At 38.7% G+C, this 23,838-nt stretch overlaps 1 protein-coding gene and 1 pseudogene across 1 annotated transcript; one reads left to right on the top strand and one right to left on the bottom strand.

Annotated features, from left to right (window-relative positions):
• Positions 1-19,059: 19,059 nt before the first annotated feature.
• LOC111997587 (U4 spliceosomal RNA) lies at positions 19,060-19,185 on the bottom strand (annotated as a pseudogene).
• Positions 19,186-20,547: 1,362 nt separating this feature from the next.
• On the top strand, positions 20,548-21,630 carry LOC111997533 (uncharacterized). Its single transcript, XM_024029629.1, has one exon. The coding sequence runs from the start codon at positions 20,548-20,550 to the stop codon at positions 21,628-21,630; it is 1,083 nt and encodes a 360-aa protein (XP_023885397.1).
• Positions 21,631-23,838: the final 2,208 nt, after the last annotated feature.

The following is a 23,838-nucleotide window of genomic DNA, read 5'->3' as shown; positions in this document are numbered from 1 at the left end:
CGCAATCGGCACTTTTTTGTGTTTCAAAAAAATCCTTGTTCAAGTACTTATTTTTATTGTAATTATTAAATTATATTAAAAGGAAAAAAAAAAAAATGCAAAAATTGTTACGAAAATTCTAGAGGGTAGAGACACACACTCTTGCACACGCTTTGCCACAACTTGTCAAGTGATGATTAAATTAATTTTCATAAATAGAAGTAGTAGTCCCATGTATAAATTAGGTGATGTAACCTAATCATACGTTAACAAATGTGATTGTGTCCATAGAACTCTGGTGACTCGGCCAAACTTAACCAGACTTTTCAACTTTACTTTTTGTGATATTTTGTTGTTAAAGAAATGTCATTTGTAATTTGTTCCAGGACACTCACCAGTCACCATAAACGCCACTATTGTGTACTCTCGGAGTATCACCAATGGGGAAATTATTGTGTACTCTCAGAGTACTATAAATACGTACTCCTTTCTCTCACATGAATGGTGGGTCCTACTAATTAAATTCATGGTGGGACTCACCATTCATGTGAGAGGAGGGACTACGCATTTATGATACTCCAGGAGTACCTAATAATTTTCCTAGTGACAATGAGCATTGCACTTTGGACCGTACGAATACGGCATTGATGTCGGCATAAATATGGGAAGGACAAAACATATATGTTCTTTTGCAAGTTGTTTGTTGTGGCCATGGTGATTTTGAACTGCTGTTGGTTCTAGCTTCCAGGGCCTAAGTGAACTGAGAAGAGTTTTAGGCTCAGCTTTTAAAGTGGCATTTAGTGGTAGTTATAGTGTGTGTGTGTGTTTTTTTTAACATAAATATTTTTTAAAGTTATTTGTCATAATTTTAAACAAACTAAATAAGCCTGACAAGTTTATATAATATTTAACAGAAAATATGGATGAAGGGGCTATTGATACAAACAAAATAGAACTTTAGAAAGTAAAATTCAAATTCTGAAATTTCAGGATGTAAAATTCGAACACTTCCAAACTTTAGGAGTATAATTTATAATTTAGCCTAATAATCTATATCTATATATTACTAAAAGCTGAAGTGTAAAATTTAATGTTATTACGCTCAGATTGAGCCACATCAGCTGCCATGTCATTACTATTCTTTTTCCTAAAGTTGTCCTACAATTTAAAATTAATTTTCTTAAATTTAAAAATACTAATAAAAAGAAAAAAATTCCCAACTCTTTGTGTTCCACGATTACAATTTTAAATAGCAATCCTTCAGCTTCCTAACGCCAGACTTTGGCTTTCTAACCCTTTCATCACTTCCTTTCCTCACACTATATTAATATTGAAAGTCGGATGATTCAGTTTAGGTATTTATAAATCCCAGTTGCTCTTGATCTCTATTCTTGTGACTGCCTACATAATAGTTCAATGTAAGGACTAGATTAAGAGTGTTGTTCTTTTTTATTGCTGTTTTTTTTTTTTTTTTTTAATTTTTTTTTTTATAATTTTCTTACTACCACTTTCGTGTTGTGAGTCATATAAATTGATTTGGTTTTTTTTTTTTTTTTTTTTTAATTAATGTTTGAGAAGGTAACATTATTGGTTTATATTGTGTAATCCATGCGATAGAGTTTTAGTAGTATCCGTGCCTGCAGAAATTCAATTGAATGATGTAATTTGTGCCTGCAGAAATTTAATTTACCAATGTATTTTAGTAGTTAGCAAATTGAATTATAGAATTTAAAATTCAATACTATACTTAGAACATGATACTTCTCCTTTTTTCTTGGTCTCCTCATTTAAGTAAATCCCTCCTTCATCATTGAAATCGATTTAAAATTCCTTCTATTAGTTTTGATTGTACTCTTGGCTATATCATAAAAGACTGTTTTTTGATATAATCTTTTTATGGTAATTATTGTCATTTTTGTTGTAGTTGAATCAAAATAAAGATTATGCTAGATCTGCATAATAAGTAGTTGTTGCATCTTCATCATTATCACAAGTTTAAGATAGAAATTACTTTCATCAATAGCTGCTGCGTCTTCTTCATTGCCAAACTTGGTCATCTTGACAAACCTTTTATTTATCTAATTGTACCACATGTATTTATTTACTTATGGATTCTATTTGATTGTAAGATTTTTATGTCTTTTGATATAAATTGACTAGCTGGTATGCTAGCCAAACCGCTTGCTTCTTTAATTTTTTTTTTTAATCTTTTACTTTGCCTCCAACACTATCATATTTGGTTGTCTCTTTGATGGCATGTTATGTCTCCATCACTCTCTCTCTCTCTCTCTCTCTCTCTCTCTCTCTCTATATATATATATATATATTGTTTTGTAGGATCCAAGCAAGAAAGAGTTTAAGATGCTTGATGTGTTATTCTCTCAAAATTTTTACAACATGAACAACTTGCGGTATTGAAGTAATTACTAAATATTTTATATCAATAGTTATTTGTTAATAGGTGTTTGACAACTTTAGAATATGAAAAGTTTAATGGGTAACAACTTTAATTTTGTTAATTTTTGCTTTCTAAATTACTAATAGTGATTTATCATGTTAAATTGGTAGTTTATTTGTATATTAATCAGCTACAATGTTGTAATGTTATTTATTTTTTCTTTCTAATTTGTGAGGTTTAATTCAAATAATTTTGAATAAGTCCTCTGAAATCAAATCCAATATAAAAGAAATTTTGTTAGGGACTCTGTAAAGCTAAGGGGAGCTTGAAGATAATATAAGTTTTGGCCTCATATAATATACTTATATTGTGAGCTTCAATTGCTACAAGTAGTATTGTAGTTAGGGTTGTCCAGACCCGACCGGAGCTCGACAACCTGGCCAAACAGCCCACTGGCGACCCGATTTTGGCCTGAACCGAAGGTCCAGTCAGTCGGCGGTGGGTTTCTGTTCTCAAGAACCGACACCGGCGGGTCGAGTGGCAGGTTTGCTTCTCCAAAACCCAAGCAACCTGAACCCGACCGGAGTTGTATAAAAAATCCGGCCAAACTTGCAAAATCAAGCTAGATCCGAGGAGATCTCGACCAGATCCGGCCAATTCTAGCAATTTTTAGTGAAAAATTCAGATTCCGGCGAAAAAAAAATGCAGATATTAGCGAGATTTTCCAGATTCTGGCATGATTTTCCAGATTTCGGCTGGATTTTCCAAATTCCGGCGATAATTTTCAGATTCCGGCAACATATATATATATATATTTTAAAGATTTCAATGATTTTTTTACTCCGGCGCCCGACCGACCCGACCGACGCTCACCCTCACCCGAAACTAACTCGACCGATTTTTCCGTCGGTCAGTTCCGGGTTCCTCCACCCTCCCACCCGACGCTGGCGGGTCGAGTTTGGGTTGGGCCCAAAACTGACCCGGCCCGACTCGTGGATAGCTCTAATTGTAGTAACTTAGATATGAAACTCTAGATGTAATACAAACACCTAAGGATAACGACATTCACTAATATTTGTCTTTTAATTTAAATGTTATTTTGCATAATTGCTTTGCATTCATTAGATTTCATTTTCAGTAATTTTCCCGTGCATCAGACAGGTTAGTGACTAGTATTAGTAATTCTAGAGACATCCGTTCTCATACCTAAACTTACATTTTGCTTGTGTCAATCTTTGATGGATTTTAACATCTTCAGGTATATGTGTAGTGGATCTATGTAGAAGTGTTGAAATCAAATCAAGAGTTTATAAATAAACAAGATGTGCATTTTGGTGTGAGGAGAAGTCCATCTTAGTAACACTCTTTTAATAGAACTCATCCTTTTTGCACAAAAGTCAAATAATCTTTCATGGCCACTCCTCTTGAAATTACCAACTTGGGAAATTTCCAACTATATTACTGTGTCTTTAAAGTCATGTTGTGCAGAGCTTGGCTTTTATTTTATTTTTTTAAAATTAACGAATGTCCTAAAGTTATTAGTTTATGGTGTATTTTAGCAACTTTTATAGAAAAAACATAAATATTTTTTTGAAGACTTTTATATTTCTGAAAAAAGTAACTTTAAAATTTTTAAAAAATTATTTATTAACAATTGTTTTAAGAGTATCCGTTTAAATAATTCCAAAAAAAAAAAAAAAAGGTGAAAAGTGCACTTTATTTTTCAGGTTATTTATTATTATTTTTAAATGAGGTTGTTTGAAAAGAATTGTTTTTGAAAAAAAAAAGTATGAAAAAGTTTTACCTTATGAAAATGTGGTTACATACGTGTATTTGCTTATAAGCAAATACAAGCTCCTAAGGACGAACACGGTTTCTACGCAATAAACATATGCAATGACGAATGAGTAGGAAAAAGACATGCAATGACATATTTGATGACACCATCCTCCAGGACAACCCAATTTGTTTTTTCAATTTCCAAGCGGTGGCTTAGGAAATTTATTAACGACGAATGAGTAGGAAAGAGAGACATGCATTGACATATTTGATGACACCATCCTCTAGGACAACCTAATTTCTTTTTTTAATTTGCAAGCGGTGGCTTATGAAATTTATTTTAGGGGGTTATTAAGAAATTTAAATTATATAAAATTTAATAAAAAAACAATTTGAATATGTCAACATCATTAAAAAAAAAAAAAATTTGAGAGAGTTTCAACTTATAGCATACTCTTGATGATAACTATTTATCATCAGACTAAGACACTAATCAATTTTTGGTGTAAGCGGAGATTAAATCCTAGATTTTTTATTCAACTATTAGAAACTTTATCAGTTGTGCTAATTGGAACCCACAAAAATGAAAAACACTTAAATACATGAAATATTACAATTTCTTTGTACAAACAAAAAGAGGAAAAAAAAAAAATACTAATAAGAGATAAAGTGAAAATTGAAATTGCTTACATGAGAGAGAGAGAGAGAGAGAGAGAGAGAGAGAGAGAGAGAGAGGATATTTTCTATAATTGAGAGCCAAACCGCTAATAATAAGAGATAAAGTGAAAATTGAAATTGCTTACATGAGAGAGAGAGAGAGAGAGAGAGAGAGAGAGAGAGAGAGAGAGGATATTTTCTATAATTGAGAGCCAAACCGCTAAGGAAAGAAAAATTGTTGTGATTGGAAAACCAAAGAAAATATTACTACTGGCACCACCAAGTAGAATTCACAATTAGGGAATAGGCTTTTTTATTGTTGAATGATTAAAGATTTTTATTTTTAGTATTTGAATAGGCTTTTTATTGAATAATTTGTTCACTTGTTGTTGTTTGAGTTATTTTTGTTGTTATTTGAACTATTTTTTATTGTTGTTGTGGGGTTAGGATTTGTGGCCCAAGCCCAAAATAATAAATTTGTAGAGTGTGGGTGATAGAGTTAGGTTGATTATGGAATTTACAATGGTTGATTATAACCTCCAAGTATAAACTAGCCTAAAGATACACGTGAAGACGAAATGAGTTAAAGTCCGAAGAGGTTTTATAATAAATTGAATAATAATTACAGTTCTTAGAGTTACAGTAAAACCTTTCTTTTTTTCTCTCTCGTATTTTTCCTCCCACTTCTATCAGGAGTCCTTCTTCGTTATATAGCATCCTTTCCCATCATCCCAATCGTCCACTTGTTCTTCATCTGTGTATCTATTTGAGTGTATGTCATGTCATGTATCTTCTTTAGATTTTCGTGAGTGGCGATAGCTGAGGTTACACTGTTCAGGGGACTTCTCCACATTAATGCGGCCAGAAAAGCAGATGCAGTGCATTTAATGTGGTGGTGGCAACTTTTCGTTTTAGATATTTCTCCATTCTTCTTATCTCCAGGCATGTCCAAAGCTTATCCAGATTGCTGAAGTCATTAGTAAGCTCATTCACACCCCCCAAATATTTATTTGACCAAGAATCTTTATATCTGATGAGAATGATCTCTTCGAAAGGCTGGTGCTCTCTTCGGACGGATCTTCTTCACTCCCAAGTATCTTTCTTTCATGCGGAGTACTCCTTAACAATTTTAGCCTCTTCGGACATACAGTAACCTTCACATAGGGCTTTGGGCTCAATATATAAGTTTGAGTTTTTGTCCCCCACTATAGCCCCTCAAAATTTTAATTTTTCCCTCGCATCCGAGGAGAAAAAATAAGATTTTGATTTGCTACAAAGAAAAAGTCAAAAATGAAAAAATATCTTAGTTCACACGTGTAGGAGCATAGATATGTGCGCTTCATAATTGCTGCTGCCATTTCAAGATTTCCAAAGTGCTATTAATTACTCTAGGCGGCGTTTTGTCTTTGCCATCTAACGGTGGACTAATGATCCAACGGACGTGGTTCTTCCTCAAAATTTGGGCGGGATAACTCCTACCCCTTCGCTTGTCTCTATATAAAGCCCTAGAGGAGGTTTTTCCTCCTTTACTTTACATATTCTCAGACTTTCCAGCGAACAGAGGCATTCAAATCAACCAAACTCTACAGACATCAAATCCAGAATCTACAAGCATTTCCACGAGTTCAAAGATCATTTTTCGATCCTGTTCGTGTAAGTTCTCATATACTCGTCTTTAATCTTCTCCTCAGACACCCTTCTTGACCTTCGAGTAGCGCCCCCTAGTCACTGTGTTTAGAGTCCCTCATTTCTCGTTTGTTTAAGATGGGTAGATACCAGTATCTGGTGGACAGCTCCGCTCAAATGGAGAAGTTTAGGGCCACATACCGCATACCTGAAGATGTGGGTTTGAGATATAGCCCCCCAGAAAAAGTCCTAACAGATCGAAAAGTGGGTGAAGTGATAATCCTCATCATCGCCTTCTTGGAAGGAGGAATGACTATTCCTATGGGCCTCATCACCACTAACTACCTTCGAAACCATAAGCTTAGCCCCGAGCAATGTGCGCCCAATGTCTTTAGGGTTTTAGGAGCCATCGATGATTTGAATCGCCATCTAGGCTTGGGACTCACCTAGCGGGACGTGGTACATATGTATGAGTGCCACAGTTAGAAAGGAGCGGGATATTATTTGAAATCCCGATCCGACACTGTTAGGCTTGTCTCCCGCCTTCCCAAGTCTAACAAAGGGATGAAAGATGACTATCTGATCGTCTCGGGTGCCTGGCATGACGGTCTTCACTGCCCAACCCAACCAGGAGAGCCAGGTGGGGGCATCCTAGATTTAGGCTTGCTAACAGTAGATTTAGGATTGACATTTCTTTGCAACTTTGTCTTCTCGGTCTTGTTGTTTTTAAGTTTCTGACTAAATTTTGTTGTGATATTGACAGATAAAAACCAGGTCTCTCCTTGGCTGAGTCTTACCAATACCGCCGCGCTCAACAACTTGCTACAATCGGAGATTTTTGTGAGTGAAGATGGGCAACTCTGGTCGGTTCCCCTCATTATCAGTTACACGCCCAAACCGTCTGATTTCCAGCCGGTCGGAAACGTGATAAGACAAGGAGACTATCGCATCAATCGAATCGACGTTGGTCGGAAGGATTTTTTTGGCTCCGTTCGATCTTCCTCTAGTGCCACATCCAAACCCGCAGGGTGTACCTCTGCTCGTCCAGCCGGTTCAACAGATTCCCCTTGAGCTAGCGGCAGGAGGCGAGGGTGTTGCTTCTTCGACTTCATCAATCGAAGAGCAAATTGACAAATTCACCTTCGGAGAGGCCTCAGGAAGGGTTCAAGTGATACGCGTTTCGGACACCGAGGAGGAAGTTGATAGGCAATCCAGTGTCCATCCTTTCATTTTGATAACTGCTCTTCCGGAAGACTCTTCGGAAGAGGAAAACATGTCCGACTTGAAGGCTTTGATGAGGAACAAGGGCAAGAAGGCCGAGTCGAAAGGGACTGGTACTTCCCAACCTGTGGTAAGTCTGCCTCCACCACCACCTCAGGTTCCTGATCCTGGCTTAAAGCCCTTACCGGATCTGAAGAAGAAAAGGCCCCTCCTCCTTGAAACTGAAGAAAGGGAGGTGGTGCCACCGAAAGTAACCAAGCAACAGAAGGTGGTGAAAGACCACCGAAGCAAGAGGGCCTCATCTACTGAGAGCCGAGATGACTCTTATGTTGCTGATGTGCGCCGAGGGCGACGCACATGGTCTCCCAAGTTGGAATTGGACGGTGCTCCTATTTCTTGGGATACTTCCCTTTAAAACTATGATGGGGGGAGAGCAGGAGTCGTTGCTGACGCCTTGGAGCAACCGTTGCTCCTCTCCCGAGATATGGATTCATATAGGTGCTTCAGCCAGTATGAACTCTTCATGTCCCTGAAAAGGGATTTGGCCATGGTAAGTGAGTTAATCCAGCTCCTCAGTTTGGAATGTTAATTTTTCATTTGTTTTGTGCTAACTCTTTCACTTTATTATGCAGATTACCCAGGAAGTCTTTGTGGTTGAGGAGTGGAACAAAAAGACATATATCGAAACCCAAGCAGAGGCCCACTCTAGGTCCGAGGCAGAGAAGTCTTTGGGCAGTCTGAAGGAAGAATATTTTTAATTGTCCGAGCAGCTCAAAGAGGTGACTAATCAAAAGAATAGTCTTAATGCGGGCCTGCAGAATGCTGAGAAGCAGGTCGAAGCCCAACGCAAGCTGCTGAATGAGACTGAGATCAATTTGGCAACTGAGAAAGCGCTTGTGGAGGAACTTTGAGCTGAACTTCAAAAAGCCAGGGAGACTGCCAAGCTGGCTTAGAAGAATGCTCAACTGGCTAAGGAGGCAATCGAGGTTGAAAGAAAAGCAGCATATCAGCTGGGGTTGGAGGAAACCGAAAAAGGCCTCATTGAGCAGTTTGCCTCGGTCAGCCGAGACTACTGCGATATAACGTGGGGAAAGGCACTAGACACTGCTGGGGTCCCTGCGGACTCAAACCTGAGACTGCCTGAGAGCATATATTATGACCTTGATATCCAAGAGCTCCTAGGGTCTGATCCCCCTTCTCCAACACAACTCCAGGAGGCCTCGGAGCAATCCTTGGTCAGCCAAGTTCCTCCAATCACCCTTGAGGCCTCCAAGGAGTTTGGTTAGCCTGGGGATTAGAACAAGCCAGCTGAGGCACCCAAGAATAAGGGTGAGGGCTTGGGAAAGAAGAAAACCCCTTCAGCACCTAAGGACCAAGCCCCAGAAGCTGCTGCAACTCAGTCCAGTCAGGCTGCCGACCCCTTGGTCCCTCAAACGAAGACTTAGATACTTAGGTGTTTTCTGTTTTGTACTTATATTTGTTTTTCTTTTATGTAAGGGATTGTAAACTATTTTCTTTTGATCAATGAAACGGTTTTCCTTTTATTTCTGGGGTCTTCGTTGCGTATCTTATGACTTATTTTTGCTGCAAATAACTGTACTTTGTAATTATGGTAATGTAGGTAAACATAACTACCATATCATGCTGACGATGTACATAACCAAAATTGGTACTGAAAAGAGCAGTTTGTATAAGAATTACTAATAAGTAATGAATGCAACGAGTGATATGAAAGCTTCACAGGTCTTTTCAAACATGCACAGAGAATGTTATCATAAGTTAGAGTTAATTTAAATACATTCGAGAATTTCAGGCATGACTCATTTCAAAGTTAAACTTCAATAACAATAACTATACGGAGGTGTTGACTAACCCATATTATCTGGTTTGAGGACTACAGGCATGAGAATGAGTGTTAATTAACCCAAATCATCTGGTCCGAGGACTACAGGCATGATTGGATTTAAGTTTAAATACTTAGAGAACCGTGAAGGAGTGTTAACTAACCCAAATTATCTGGTCCGAGGACTACAGGCATGATTGGATTTAAGTTTAAATACTTAGAAAATCGTGAAGGAGTGTTAACTAACCCAAATCATCTGGTCCGAAGACTACAGGCATGATTGGATTTAAGTTTAAACACTTAGAGAACCGTGAAGGAATGTTAACTAACCCAAATCATCTGGTCCGAGGACTACAGCCATGATTGGATTTAAGTTTAAACACTTAGAAAACCGTGAAGGAGTGTTAACTAACCTAAATCATCTGGTCCGAGGACTACAGACATGATTGGATTTAAGTTTAAACACTTAGAGAACCGTGAAAGATTGTTAACTAACCCAAATCATCTGGTCCGAGGACTACAGGCATGATTGGATTTAAGTTTTAAACACTTAGAGAACCGTGAAGGAGTGTTAACTAACCCAAATCATCTGGTCTGAGGACTACAGGCATGATTAGATTTAAGTTTAAACACTTAGAGAACTGTGAAGGAGTGTTAACTAACCCAAATCATCTGGTCCGAGGACTACAGGCATGATTAGATTTAAGTTTAAACACTTAGAGAACTGTGAAGGAGTGTTAACTAACCCAAATCATCTGGTCCGAGGACTACAGACATGATTAGATTTAAGTTTAAACACTTAGAGAACTGTGAAGGAGTGTTAACTAACCCAAATCATCTGGTTCGAGAACTACAGGCATGATTGGATTTAAGTTCAAACACTTAGAGAATCGTGAAGGAGTGTTAACTAACCCAAATCATCTGGTCCGAGGACTACAAGCATGATTGGATTTAAGTTTAAACACTTATAGAACCGTTTGGATGACGAATTGTCATGGTGATTGAAGAGAAGATTCGATTAATAATAGTACCTTTTGAGGTTATTTACATTCCAAGAGCGCGATATCACATGACTATCTAGGTCTTCCAGGGAATACGCCCCAATGCCAACCCTTGAAGTGATACGATATGGCCCTTCCCAATTAGGTCCTAACTTCCCCCAAACTAGGTTTTTTTGCAGTGCCCACAACTTTTGTGAGTACCAAATCACCAGGTTCTAGAGGCCTTAGTTTTACGTTGGCATCATAGTCTTGCCTGAGCTTTTATTGGTAATGTGCCAATCGAACCATTGCATTTTCTCTCATTTCCTCAATCAAATCCAAACTCCTTTCTAGTAGCTCATTGTTGCTAGTAGGACTGAACGAACTGGTTTTCAGAGTTGGGAACCCAGTCTCTAGAGGGATGACAGCTTCAGCCCCATAAGTTATCGAGAAGGGGGTCTCTCCAGTAGATCTGCGAGGCGTAGTTCTGTAAGCCCAAAGTACGTGTGGCAATTCTTCCACCCACTTGCCCTTCGCATCGTCTAGTCTCTTATTTAATCCATTAATTATGACTTTGTTAACTGCTTCTACTTGTCCATTCCGCTGGGGATAGGTGGGGGTGGAGTATCTGTTTGTGATCCCCAGTTCACTACCATAATTTGGGAATGCTTTGTTGTCGAACGGTAGGCCATTGTCCGAGATGAAAGTATGAGGAACTCCAAAACGAGTGATAATATTCTTCCATACAAATTTCTGCACATCTACGTCTCGGATGTTGACTAGAGGTTCAGTTTCAACCCATTTGGTGAAATAGTCTGTGCCGACCAGAAGGTACTTCCTGTTTCCTGCGGCTTTTAGGAATGGACCCACTATATCTAAGCCCCATTGAGCAAATGGCCATGGACTAGATAGTGGGTTGAGGACTCCATCTGGTTGGTGTATGTTCGGCGCAAATCGTTGACATTGATCACACTTCTTAACATATTCATGGGCTTCTTTTTGCATGTTCGGCCACCAATAACCTTGAGTAACGGCTCGGTGAGCTAAAGACTTACCTCCAGTGTGGCTTCCACAAATTCCTTCATACAATTCCTCTAGTAGTAACGCAGCTGCTTCAGGATGCATGCATAACAGGTATGGTCCTAAATAAGAGCGTTTGTATAGTTTCTGGTCCTTGGATAGCTAGAATGTGGTCGCCTTCCTCCAAATTTTGTTAGCTTCCCTCTTTTCTTTAGGCAGAATATCTTTTTTCAAGAATTTAACTATAGGATCCATCCAGCAGAGCCCGGTCCTAATTTGGTGAACTTGGATTACATCTCTTCTTGCCTCGGTAGGCCCATGCAAGTCTTCGACGAGGATAACTCTTAGCAAATTTTGCGCTGAGGAGGTAGCGAGTGTGGCTAGAGAGTCAGCATGTGCATTACCACTTCTGGGGATGTGCAGCAAACTGAAAAATTTGAACTCCGATTGCAGACATTTAACTCGGCTCAAGTATCCCTGCATTCTCTCATCCTTCGCCTCAAACTCACCTTGTACTTGACCCACGACTAACCTTGAGTCCGAAAACAACTCCACTGCCTTTCCTCCCATTCTTTAAACCATAGCCATTCCCATCAGTAGGGCTTCGTACTCTGCCTCGTTATTTGTTGCCAAGAAATCCAGCCTTAACGACTTTTCAATGATGATTCTTTCGGGGGATAACAGCATTAGCCCCACTCCAAAACCTTTCTGGTTCGCTGCGCCGTCCACGTACACTTCCCAATGGGAGGGGCCTTGTTAAGAAATCATGCCAACCGATTTTTCATCCATGTCCTTCTCTACCGTTACTTTTTCTAAACTAGGTTCCGTGAACTCGGTCACTAGATCTGCAAGGATCTGCCCCTTGACTGAAGTGTGAGACATGTATTTGATATCGAAAACCCTTAGGATAGTGCCTCACTTGGCTATTCTTCCTGTGTAGTCGGCACTTCGAAGTATGGTTTTAAGCGGGAGTTGTGTAAGCACAATGACCGTATGTGCTTGGAAGTAATGAGGCAACTTTCGTGTACCGAGTACTACTGCCAAGATGGCTTTCTCCAGCGGCAAGTACCTAATCTCGGCCTCACATAACTACTTACTCACATAGTAAACTGGCCTTTGCATGCTTTGGTCCACTCATATCAGTACTAAACTTATGGCATAGGAAACCACAGCAATGTAGGCAAACATGACCTCATCTGGTTCAGGACTGGACATAATTGGTGGCCGAGCCAAGTAGTATTTGAGTTGTTGAAAGGCCGAAGCACATTCTTCAGTCCATTCAAACCCTTTCCACTTGTTGATCAGTGAGAAGAATGGTTTACACCTATCTACTGACCGAGAGATGAATCAGTTCAGGGTAGCTGTCATTCCTGTCAATTTTTGAACCTTTTTCGGATTTCGAGGAGACTGTAGATTTTGAATAGCCTTTATTTGATCGGGGTTAACCTCAATTCCCCTGTGTGTCACCATGTACCCCAAGAACTTGCCTGACCCTACATTGAATGAGCATTTGGAAGCGTTCAGACGTAGCTTGTGCCTTCTTAGAATTTCAAAAGTGTTGTCAAGGTACTTCACATGCTCGAAAACGACTTTACTTTTCACCACCATGTCATTTATATAAACCTCAATACTTTTGCCCAGCTGTGACTCAAACATCCTTGTCATCATTTGTTGGTAAGTAGAGCCTACATTTTTCAGACCGAATGACATCACTTTATAATGGTAATTACCAATAGGGGTAACAAAAGCAGTCTTCTCCTAGTCATCTGGGGCTAACGGTATTTGGTGGTAGCCTTGGAAAGCATCCAAGAAACTCATCCGAGGATGACCGACAGTGGCATCTACTAGCTGATCAATTTTTGGCATAGGGAATGGGTCCTTAGGACAAGCCTTATTTAAATCGGTGAAATCTACACAGACTCAACATTTCCCGCTCTTCTTCTTCACCACTACAGTATTTGCTAACCACTTGGGGTAAAAAACTTCTTTAATAGCTCTAGCTTATTTGAGCTTCATTACCTCTTCTTTCACTGCATCTACATGCTCCTTAGATGGGCGCCGAGGAAGCTGCTTCTTGAGGACAATCAATGGGTTAACTTTTAGGTGGTGGCAAATGAATTCTGGATCCACTCTTGAGGCTTCGTAAGGATTCCAGGCAAATACGTCAAGATTTCTCTTAAGAAACTCTATTAGCTCTTCCTTTTCTGGTAGAGGCATCTGAGATCCGACTTGAAAGAACCTTTCGGGATTGTCTCCAATTAGAACCTTTATTAAATCCTCACATCTAACGCCTTCATCTAGATCTTCGACGGGCGATACCCGACTTTTTAACTGCTATAAATCTCTCTTAGCCCTGACCGAGGACTCAATTTCGAGCACGTGCTGTATGGCAGCCACCAAGCATTGTCTGGCTGAGGATTGATCTCCATGAATTTCACAAACTTGCCATTCGGATGGATATTTAACTTTTTGATGCAAAGTAGAGGAAACAGCCCTTAGTGTATGTAGCCAAGGTCTGGCTACAATTGCCGTATAAGGGGAATACACATCTACGACAATGAAATCTACCTCCACTACTTTCGAGCCAGTCTGTACAGGTAATCGTATTTGGTCCTTCGGGGTGACTATTCTTCCCTCAATGCTAACCAGGGGAGAACTGTATGGTGTTAAGTCATCAGGTTTTAGGTTTAACCCTCTATAGAGGTCAGGGTATATTATCTCTACTGCACTACCCTAGTCCACCATTACCCTTTTAACATCATATTCTCCAATTCTGAGGGTGACTATCATAGCGTCATCATTGGGTTAGATGGTTTCAATCTTGTTCTCATCCGAGAACCCTATAACCGGTTGGATATCTGGTCTAGGTCTCGTCAGATCTTGACTAAAGTCCCTTGCCGGTAGCCGGGCTACCGACATAACCTTAGACAGCCAGGCTCATGTTCTTCCCAGTGCGGTGAAGATGTCGTTGATAACTCCTAATGGAGGCTTCGAAGAATCATTCCTCTGAGGCTCAGAATTCATCTAACCTCCTCGGCCGCTGGAGTGATGTAAGAGGTGTCTCAACTTACCTTCGCGGACTAACTGGTTCAAGTGATCCCACAAGTTTCTGTAATCCTCAGTGGTATGCCCATGGTCTTGGTGGTATTGGCAATAGAGATTGTGATTACACCTCTCAGGGTTCCCCACCATCTTGCTCGGCCACTTAAAGAATGGTTCATTCTTGATTTTTTCCAAAACTTGGTGGACTGGCTCCTTGAATACAGTATTGACTATTTGAGAATTTGCTGATCCTAGTTGCCTAGAAAAATCCCTTCGCTGCTTATTATTATTATAACTATCCGACCTGAAATCCCTCCTCTCCTGGGGGATAACATTTTCCTTACCCTTCCTTTGTTGTTGATCTTCTTCAACTCTTTTGTATTTTTAAATATGGTCCATGAGCTGACGCATGTTAGTAATGGGTTTACCAGACAAGGACGTCCTTAAACCGTGGTCAGTGGGGAGGCCGAATACGCCTTCAGGGTCTCATCATTAAACATCTCCCAGTACCTATCAGAATACGCCTTCAGGGTCTCACCCTCCTGCATGCTTAAGGATAACATAGAAGACAAGGGCCTGGCCATTTTTCGGCATGTGACAAAATATGAACCAAATGCTTGACTAAGCTCTTGGTAGTAATTGATGGAGTCTGCTTTCAGGCTATTGAACCACCTCATTGCAACTGGTCCAAGACTAGAGGGGAAGACCTTACACATCAAAGCTTCATCTCTAGGGTAGACAGCCATCCTTTGATTAAAGTGGCCCACATACTCCACAGGATCTGTTTTACCATTATAAATGGTAAAGGTTGGCTAGTTAAAATGCTGAGGAAGTTGCGCTCCTTCGATCCTGTGCGTGAAGGGTGACCTAGAGATTTGATTCAAGGCTTTGCTCATAGCATCGTTTCCTACACCTCCACGTGATAGGCTTTGGGGTTGCCTCCTACGATGGTGCTCCTCTTCATAGGAAAAGGATTCACTGATTGGTGTCCGAGATCTACACTCGTAAGTGACATCTTGCTCGTCACCCCAATCCTCATCAGTATCAGAATGCGAAGAAATCCGTTTTCTCTTTGCATGGCGTAACTCCCTTTTTAGCCTTTCAATTTCCAGTTGCATGCTGTTGTTCTTCTCTACATGAGACATGTGACTTCCTCCATGTGGTTGACTTTGCTCAGGGTGCGTAGTATGCATGCTGCCCTCACGATCTTGCCTCTGCTCCAAATTGAGAAAATGGTCTATGTGTTGGGACGCCCTAGATTCTGCTGGTTATTGCCTTGGTTCAGCCATTATCAACTGTTGCTTCCACTCTCGCTCAAGCTCTTCCCACAGACGGCGCCAATTGTGGGGTTAGGATTTGTGGCCCAAGCCCAAAATAATAAATTTATAGAGTTTGGGTGATAGAGCTAGGTTGATTATGGAATTTACAACGGTTGATTATAACCTCCAAGTATAAACCAGCCTAAAGATACACGTGAATACGAAATAAGTTGAAGTCCGAAGAGGTTTTATGATAAATTGAATAATGATTACAGTTCTTAGAGTTACAGTAAAGCCTTTCTTTTTTTCTCTTTCGTATTTTTCCTCCCACTTCTATCAGGAGTCCTTCTTCGTTATATAGCATCCTTCCCCATCATCCCCATCGTCCACTTGTTCTTCATCTGTGTACCTACTTGAGTGTATGTCATGTCATGTATCTTCTTTAGATTTTCGTGAGTGGCGGTAGCTGAGGTTACACTGTCCAGGGGTCTTCTCCACATTAATGCGGCCAGAAAAGCAGATGTAGTGCATTTAATGTGGTGGTGACAGCTTTTCCTTTTAGATATTTTTTCCATTCTTCTTATCTCCAGGCATGTCCAAAACTTATCCAGATTGCTGAAGTCATTAATAAGCTCATTCGAACCCCCAGATATTTATTTGACCGAGAAACTTTACATCCGAGAAGAATGATCTCTTCGGAAGGCTGGTGCTCTCTTCGGACGGATCTTCTTCACTCCCAAGTATCTTTCTTTCATGCGGAGTACTCCTCAACAATTTTAGCATCTTCGGACATACAATAACCTTCACATAGGGCTTTGGGCTCAATATATAAGTTTGAGTTTCTGCCCCCCACAGTTGTTATTTTAGTTTTTTTTAAGGGGTTAAGAATTATGTTTTTGGGTGTGTGGGGGGTAGGGGGGAATTAATTTTGGAGTAATGCTATGTCCACAACATTTTCACAACAAATCTTATGCGATAAGTTATTATTGTTGGGTAAAAGATGTTGGTATTAAGCCTAAATTAGAATTAGTAACAACTTACCAAATAAAATTTGTGGTGAAATTATTGTAAAAATATTGTGAATGTAACATTACTTCTATTTTTGTTAAATTCAAATTCTCGTGATTCTCAATTTGGGTGTTCAACATTTTTATTAGGATGATTAAAATAGGTTAATTTAGTATATAATATATATATATATATTGTAAGTATCTATATACATTTTTTTTTCAAGTCATGATGGTTACAAAATAAATCAATTTAAACTAATTATATATAGGAGTATAAATGTTTTTTGGAAGTATAAATTTTTTTTGGCCAGGACCACCCTCACTTAGTAGTGGAGGACTACCCTCACTTACTAGCGCAGCCACCACCGCAATTTCCCAAGGAGTGTGTCAAAACTCAAAAGGTGAAATGCGAAAAAGGGTTGGATATAAATATTTGATGCTCATTTTATTACACAAGTTTTATAAATTATTGTGTCATCAATTACAATAAGTAATTCAAATACTCATTTATTATTATTTTGTAGTTGTTGAAGTGTCACCAATCACATTATTTTCCACATAAGTTTGTAAGCTTTTTAGCATTTTCCCAAAAACATTTATAAATTAGTAGTAATTGAACCAAATTATCATTAAGTGAATGAAAAATGCTAAAGTTACAAAAAATTTTACTACAAAAAATCTTACCAACTGATATGGCAAGAATATTGTAAGGTTGAATCTAATCAACCATTTAATTGGCTTTATTTCGTGATCAATTTGCTTGTAATTTAGCACTTAGAAACCCTGTATTTAGGTGAGAAAATTGTAAGGGTAGTGTGTGAGAAGATGTGAGGAAAAGCTCAAGAGTGTGCAAGAAAAACAGAGTCTCGCGACTAGGACTTGCGGGTGGTTCGCGACTGGCAAGCCGCGAAAGGCAGGCACGTGAGAGGCACACTGGGAAGCTGAAGGGTCACGCCAGCTGTCACGCTACAGGACAAAAGTTCCAGTCTGGCCAGGCCGTTACGTCGCGACTTGATTTCGCGACTTGGCTAAGCCGCGAGATCAAGTTGCCAACTTGCCCTGTTTGGCAAAAACTGACGTTTTGCATTCCCTTCTCACCCTACTATATATACACCCTTATACTCATCATATTGCGAGAGCTTCCAGAGAGAATTTTGTGAGAGAAAACCCTAGAGAAATACAAGATTGATTCATCCCCAATCTTCATCTAAAGAGACTCTACAAATTCCTCTACTCTCTTCCTCTCCATTGTCATACCCTTGAGAGGTCGTTTACCAAACCCTTGTCTCACCACACCCACGTCTGTGAGAAGGTCCATTTGGTGCTTTGGGAAGTAGTTTGGAAAGGAACCAATATACATTGGTTGATGCTATGGTCAAGTAGCGGAATCCGGGAAGCTAAAGAAGAAATAGGTTCGGCGTAACCTCATTGGAGCAAGAAGCTTGGAGGGCTTAGGTACTTGGGTAGATTAGGCTTGGAGGGTCGTCTGCTGTTCATGTATCCCAACTACATTATTTAGTGGATTATTTGACCGCTTGGAGGGCGGCGGAGAGGTTTTACGCCGAGGACTTCAGTTTCCTCTTCAATAACACATCGTGTGTTGTCCGTGTGTTTGCATCTTCCTTCCCTTTATCTTTGCCTTATATTTACTGTTGTGGATGTGTTTATATTAGGCTTAGATTGTTTATCAATTCTGTTGTGAGCTTGTTATCATGTTCCGTACATTAATTGTTTGATATAAAGCTTGAATTGGTATTTTTATATCTGGGGGTCTAAACGTTCAAGGGTGTTTCATACCCATATTGAACTTTCAAATATGATAGGTGTCACTTAAATAATATATGAATGTTTGAATCAATTTTTTTTTATTTAATTGATGACATGTCAGTTTGTAAGACCTATGTAGTTAAATTTATAGTATCCTTAACATTGCTCAAGTGAATTAGTCATGTTTAAAAAAGAAGAAGAATTAGTTATATTCAATTGTGAGAATAATGGATAAAAAAAATATAGAACATTAACTAAATTAATGGTTAGTAAATTAAATATTATTTAAGTAATATCTAATTTCAAAAGATCCATTTGAAGTGTTTGCTTTAGGTCTCAAATTGTATTGGATTGGTCTTGTAATTTTTTTCTCCAATAAGAGATTTGGGTTTAATCCCTACTTTTACCAAAACCGATTGGTGTCTTGGTTTGATGATAAAAAATTATTATTAAGAACAGACACCATAGATTGAAACTCTCTAATAAAAAAAATCTATATTTTTTATTTTGTTTTCTTGAAATTCAAACAAGTTTATTTCAACCAGCAATAGATGCGTCTCGGTTAGAACCTCACGAACTGCGTCATTGCCCTAAGCGCAAAGATATTTTTTTTTTTAATTACAGATAACATATTGCTTGCTCATGAGATTTGTGACACCTTGAAAAAGAAGAAAGGCAGGAAAAAAGGGTATGGTTCCTTAAAGATTGATATGTCAAAGGCTTATGATAGAGTCAATTGGAAGTTTCTTGAGGCTGTGCTTATATCTATGAATTTTAGTAGCTGCTGGATTAAGTGGATTAAGGAGTGTGTTACCACAGTTCAATATGCCATTTTGATCAATGGTAGTCCTTCTCCTTTCTTTTCTCCTACTAGAGGTCTCAGACAAGGTGACCCTTTCTCACCCTATCTTTTTCTCTTTTGTGCAAACATCCTCTCTCTAGCTCTCTTAAAGGAGGAAGGTTCGGGGAACATTAGAGGTATCTGAGTGGGTAGGAATGGTCTTTCTTTTACTCACCTTTTATTTGCTGATGATTCCTTGTTCTTTTTTCAAATTGATAAACATTATATATCCAACCTTAAGAGGACTATCCTATGATATTGTTCACTATCTAGACAGGCCATTAATTTCAACAAATCTGACCTCTTCTGCTCCCCCAACACACCTCAAGAGGTCCAGGAAGCTACTGCCTCCTCTCTTCAAGTCAACCTTGTCCAATATCCAACCAAATACCTTGGAATCAATTTCAAACTAAGGGGAAGAAGGGTAGAGGATTATCAAGATGTTATTGATAAAGTTCAAGGGAAACTGCAAGGGTGGAAAGCCAAGTTACTCTCCCAAGCTGGTAGAGCTACATTGATTGCTTCTGTGCTTCAAGCCATGCCTTTGTATTCCTTTTCTTGTCTTAAAATTCCTGCAACCATTTGTAACAAACTTGACGCTATTACTAGAGCTTTCTGGTGGGGCCATGATTTAGGGGATAGGAAGCTTCATCTCATCAGTTGGGATAAAATTTGCCAACCTAAATACAGGGGAGGGATTGGGCTGAAAAAATTCAGTTTAGTCAATCAAGCCATGATTGCTAAACAATTCTGGGGAATACAACATAATCCAAATTCTCTTGTAGCTAGAACTTTTCAAAGGAAATATTGTACTTCCATTTCTCTAAGAGACTACAAACCTAAACCTAACCATTCTTGGATTTGGAAGAATATTGTGGCCCCCCAAAACTCTTCTCTACACCAAGGCAGATGGTTAATTGGAAGTAGGCATCATATACCCCTTACTCATCCGGATTGGTACCAAGCTCCAGTTCATACTCTAGGGAAAATAATCTATCCAATGGAACTGTTGCTGATCTGATTGACCAAGAGACCAAATCCTGGAAGGTGGAGGTAGTTAGGAAGTTGTACCACCCAGAAGTAGCTAAGGAAATTCTGCTTTTGCCTATTTCTAGAATACCAAACATGGAGGACAAAATCTTGTGGAAGCATTCTATTTCAGGGGACTATAAGGTCAAGAATGCATATCAATTGCTTCTCAAAGATCAATACCCTTCTGCCACACAGAATCACAGATGTTTTGGTATTGCAAATGAGGTTTGGGAAAGAATTTGGAAAGTTAAGCTCCCCCTTAAAATCTTGAATTTCATTTGGAAACTTCTCCACGGAAGTTTATCAGTTTTTGAAGTTCTGAGTAGCAGGGGCATTACTGTATCCACCAAATGTATTCTTTGCAATGAAGAGGAGGAATCTCTTAGTCATCTCTTTTTGAAATGCCACTTTGCACGAGCTGTGTGGCATGGCTCAAATCTAGAAATAAGAACATCAGATTTTTTTAATCTCTCAATTTCTCAATGGGTGGAGACTTGTGTTCTGCAGAATGATCCTAGAAATCCTACCAGAATGGGGCTACTTCAATCTATTTTTACTACACTTTGGTCTATATGGAACCATAGAAATTTGGTTCTTCATCAAGGGAAAAATCCTAATCCTATTGAAGTACTTCTAACCTCCCAATCTCTTTTATGCAGGTACCAGCAAGTTTTTAAACACAGCAACAATCAGAGTTCCAGTAGCAGCCAAAAATCGAAGAAACAATTCACTAACCAAGATTGGCAACTTGTCATCAAAGTAGCTGCTTCTATCAACAGGAAAACCAAAAGGAGCGGCTATCCTTATGAGGCAACAAAGGTGGATGGAAGCAACTTGTTTACAGGTGGTACTAGCTGTGGAAGGAAGCCCTTTTGTCTTGCAATACAGGATGCTATTGGAGAATCAATGGTTAAAGCTCTGGAGCTGGGTTACAGTAGAATATTAATCTTGACTAATTGTAAAGGCCTCTCGCAAGTTTGCAAGCTCTACAAACAACCAAGTTGGCACCAGAGGACTTTGATAACAGACTTGAACTATTTTCGGAATCAAGGACTTCACATAGACTTCCTTTTTGTTCCTAGATATGTTGTAGGCCATGTTACTGATTTAGCTTTTATCACCACTTGTTTCCCTGTTCATAGGTGTAAGCTAAATCCTAACTTTGTCCAGGTGTAAGCTAAACTGGTTTTTGTGTACTGTTTTTGGTTTTGTTAATGAAGATGTTTTTCTTTGGTATCAAAAAAAAAAAAAGAAGAAGTTTATTTCAACTATTAATTCATCCGTTTCCTTTTCCTCCCCTACGTTGTTTATGTAGCCTCTAAGAATCTTAGAAGGTTCCAAGAAGATTCTTGGATTCTTGCTTCCTTTAGTCTTTATTTTATTTTAATTCAGATTTTTATTATCTACCAACTAGTTATTTTTTCTGTTTCTGAAAAAGATAGTTAGACCATTTAATTATTTTATTTTATTTTATTTTAAAAAGAAGACCAATTAATTACTTGAATGAGGTCTCTCTAATTATCATTGTCTTCCACGGTGAAGACAAAGTTTTATAAAGATCTTTCAATGTCACTTGAACTCGGTTGATATCCACTTTCGTAACACATTTTCCACAAGCCCGATTCAACAAAACCCAACTTTTTTGTAGGTCCAATTCATGTATTATATTATACTTTATTCTTTTAAGTAAGACCTAAGCCCATGAGACATATTAGGGAAAGTGAGGAAGTGTTGTTTGGAGGGTATGAGTCGGTTTCTTTCGAACCTTTTGCATGAGCCTAATCCATGAGTGCTGCCAAGTGGGTAAGGGACATTAATAACACCTTAAGCTCAAGGAGGAGGTCTTATGTCCGAAATTTTCACTCTGAAAGAGCTTTTATACTTTGGCTAACTGTGGCCCAAAGTTTCCGCATTTACCAATTTTTTTCCTTTAAATCATAGTTGGCTATATTTGGCAATTAAAGCAAATATGAACCAAACATCAATTTAGCACCTTAGAGGTCCATAGTCTCATCTTTTAGCCTAAAAACTGGTCATTAAGGACACCTAAAGACTATTATAAAACTCTCCTTTAAGCTCAAAACAAAACCAACCCTGTTTTGCCCTTAGAGTTGAGACTTTAAAGTAAAGTTTAGCTAGCTAACATTCTCTTAATTCTGAGCCTTGAGAGTGGAAATATAGGCATAGGGGAACCTTCCTTCTCTTCCTCATGTTGAAGATGATCAAGTAAACGACACAGTTAAGAGATAACACGTGATGTTAAATGCATGTGTATCAACTAAGTCAAATGGTGTGTTTCATCAAAAGTAGTCCTAACTTAGGCACATAGTGCGTTTCTCTCATGCCAGCATAGCAGCAATTAGCTAGTTTTTCAAGAAGTTAGTTATGGCACGGGTTTGAGTGGGAAATTCTATTTTTGTTGTTAGAGGATTTTTATAGAAGATATTTATAAGTGATCCAAGATTTTTGGATTCTTTGATTGACTATATATTTCTGTGTACTGTGTAAATTTCTCATATAGTGGAAATATAATTTCTTCTCTCTCTCTCTCTCTCTCTCTCTCTCTCAGTATTTGCTCTAGAATCTTTAATAGCTTTCTTGTGATACACTTAGAGAAGCTTAGCTTTCTTCATGGTATCAGAGCTACAAATGGCTTCTACTAAAATGTAATCTTCAACCTCAACAATGGCATCCACTTTTGCAATGACGTCCTTATCCACTACTGCACCAATCAATTTGGTCAATCAGCCTCTTTTGCTACTGTCAAACATGGCTAATATGATGACAGTGAAACTTGATAGTACAAAATATATAGTTTGGAAGCATTAGATCATGGTGGTGCTTGATACCTACTCAATGTTTGAGTTGCTTGATGAAACTCAACTAATTCCTGAGAGGTTTCTCAATGATCTTTCAGGAACAATCACAAAAATTGTGAATCTTGATTACTTGATTTGGAAATTGAAGGAGAAAGCATTGGTTATATTCATCAGCTTAACACTTACACCTTCAATTCTTGCTCTTTCTGTGGGTTGCACTCAGCAATAGAGGTGTGAAAGGTTCTTGAGAATCATTTCTCCTCAATTTCAAGGTCACACATCAAGAACCTCAAAGGAGAACTCCACAATATTATAAAAGGTACAGATTCTGTAGATATATATCTATAGAAAATCAAGGTTGTGAGGGACAAGTTGATGGCAATTAGAGTAATTTTTGATGATGATGAATTGTTTCACATACCAATCAAAGGTCTTCCAAAAGACTACAATGCTTTTAGATCTACCATACGTACAAGGAGTATACAATTGAGTTTTGATGAACTCACTACCTTGCTTGGTACAGAAGAGGAATCACTTAACGATACTGGTGATATCAAGGATACTT

The sequence above is a fragment of the Quercus suber genome, unplaced genomic scaffold (assembly GCF_002906115.3).
Source record: "Quercus suber isolate HL8 unplaced genomic scaffold, Cork oak 2.0 scaffold_194, whole genome shotgun sequence".
Classification (NCBI taxonomy): Eukaryota; Viridiplantae; Streptophyta; class Magnoliopsida; order Fagales; family Fagaceae; genus Quercus; species Quercus suber.
The sequence above is the reverse complement of the archived record's forward strand: the minus strand, read 5'-3'. Positions and strand labels throughout refer to the sequence as shown.

Coding starts and splice junctions, on each gene's coding strand:
- LOC111997533 (XM_024029629.1), top strand. CDS start 20,548: ATGGAGGACAAAATCTTGTGGAAGCATTCTATTTCAGGGGACTATAAG.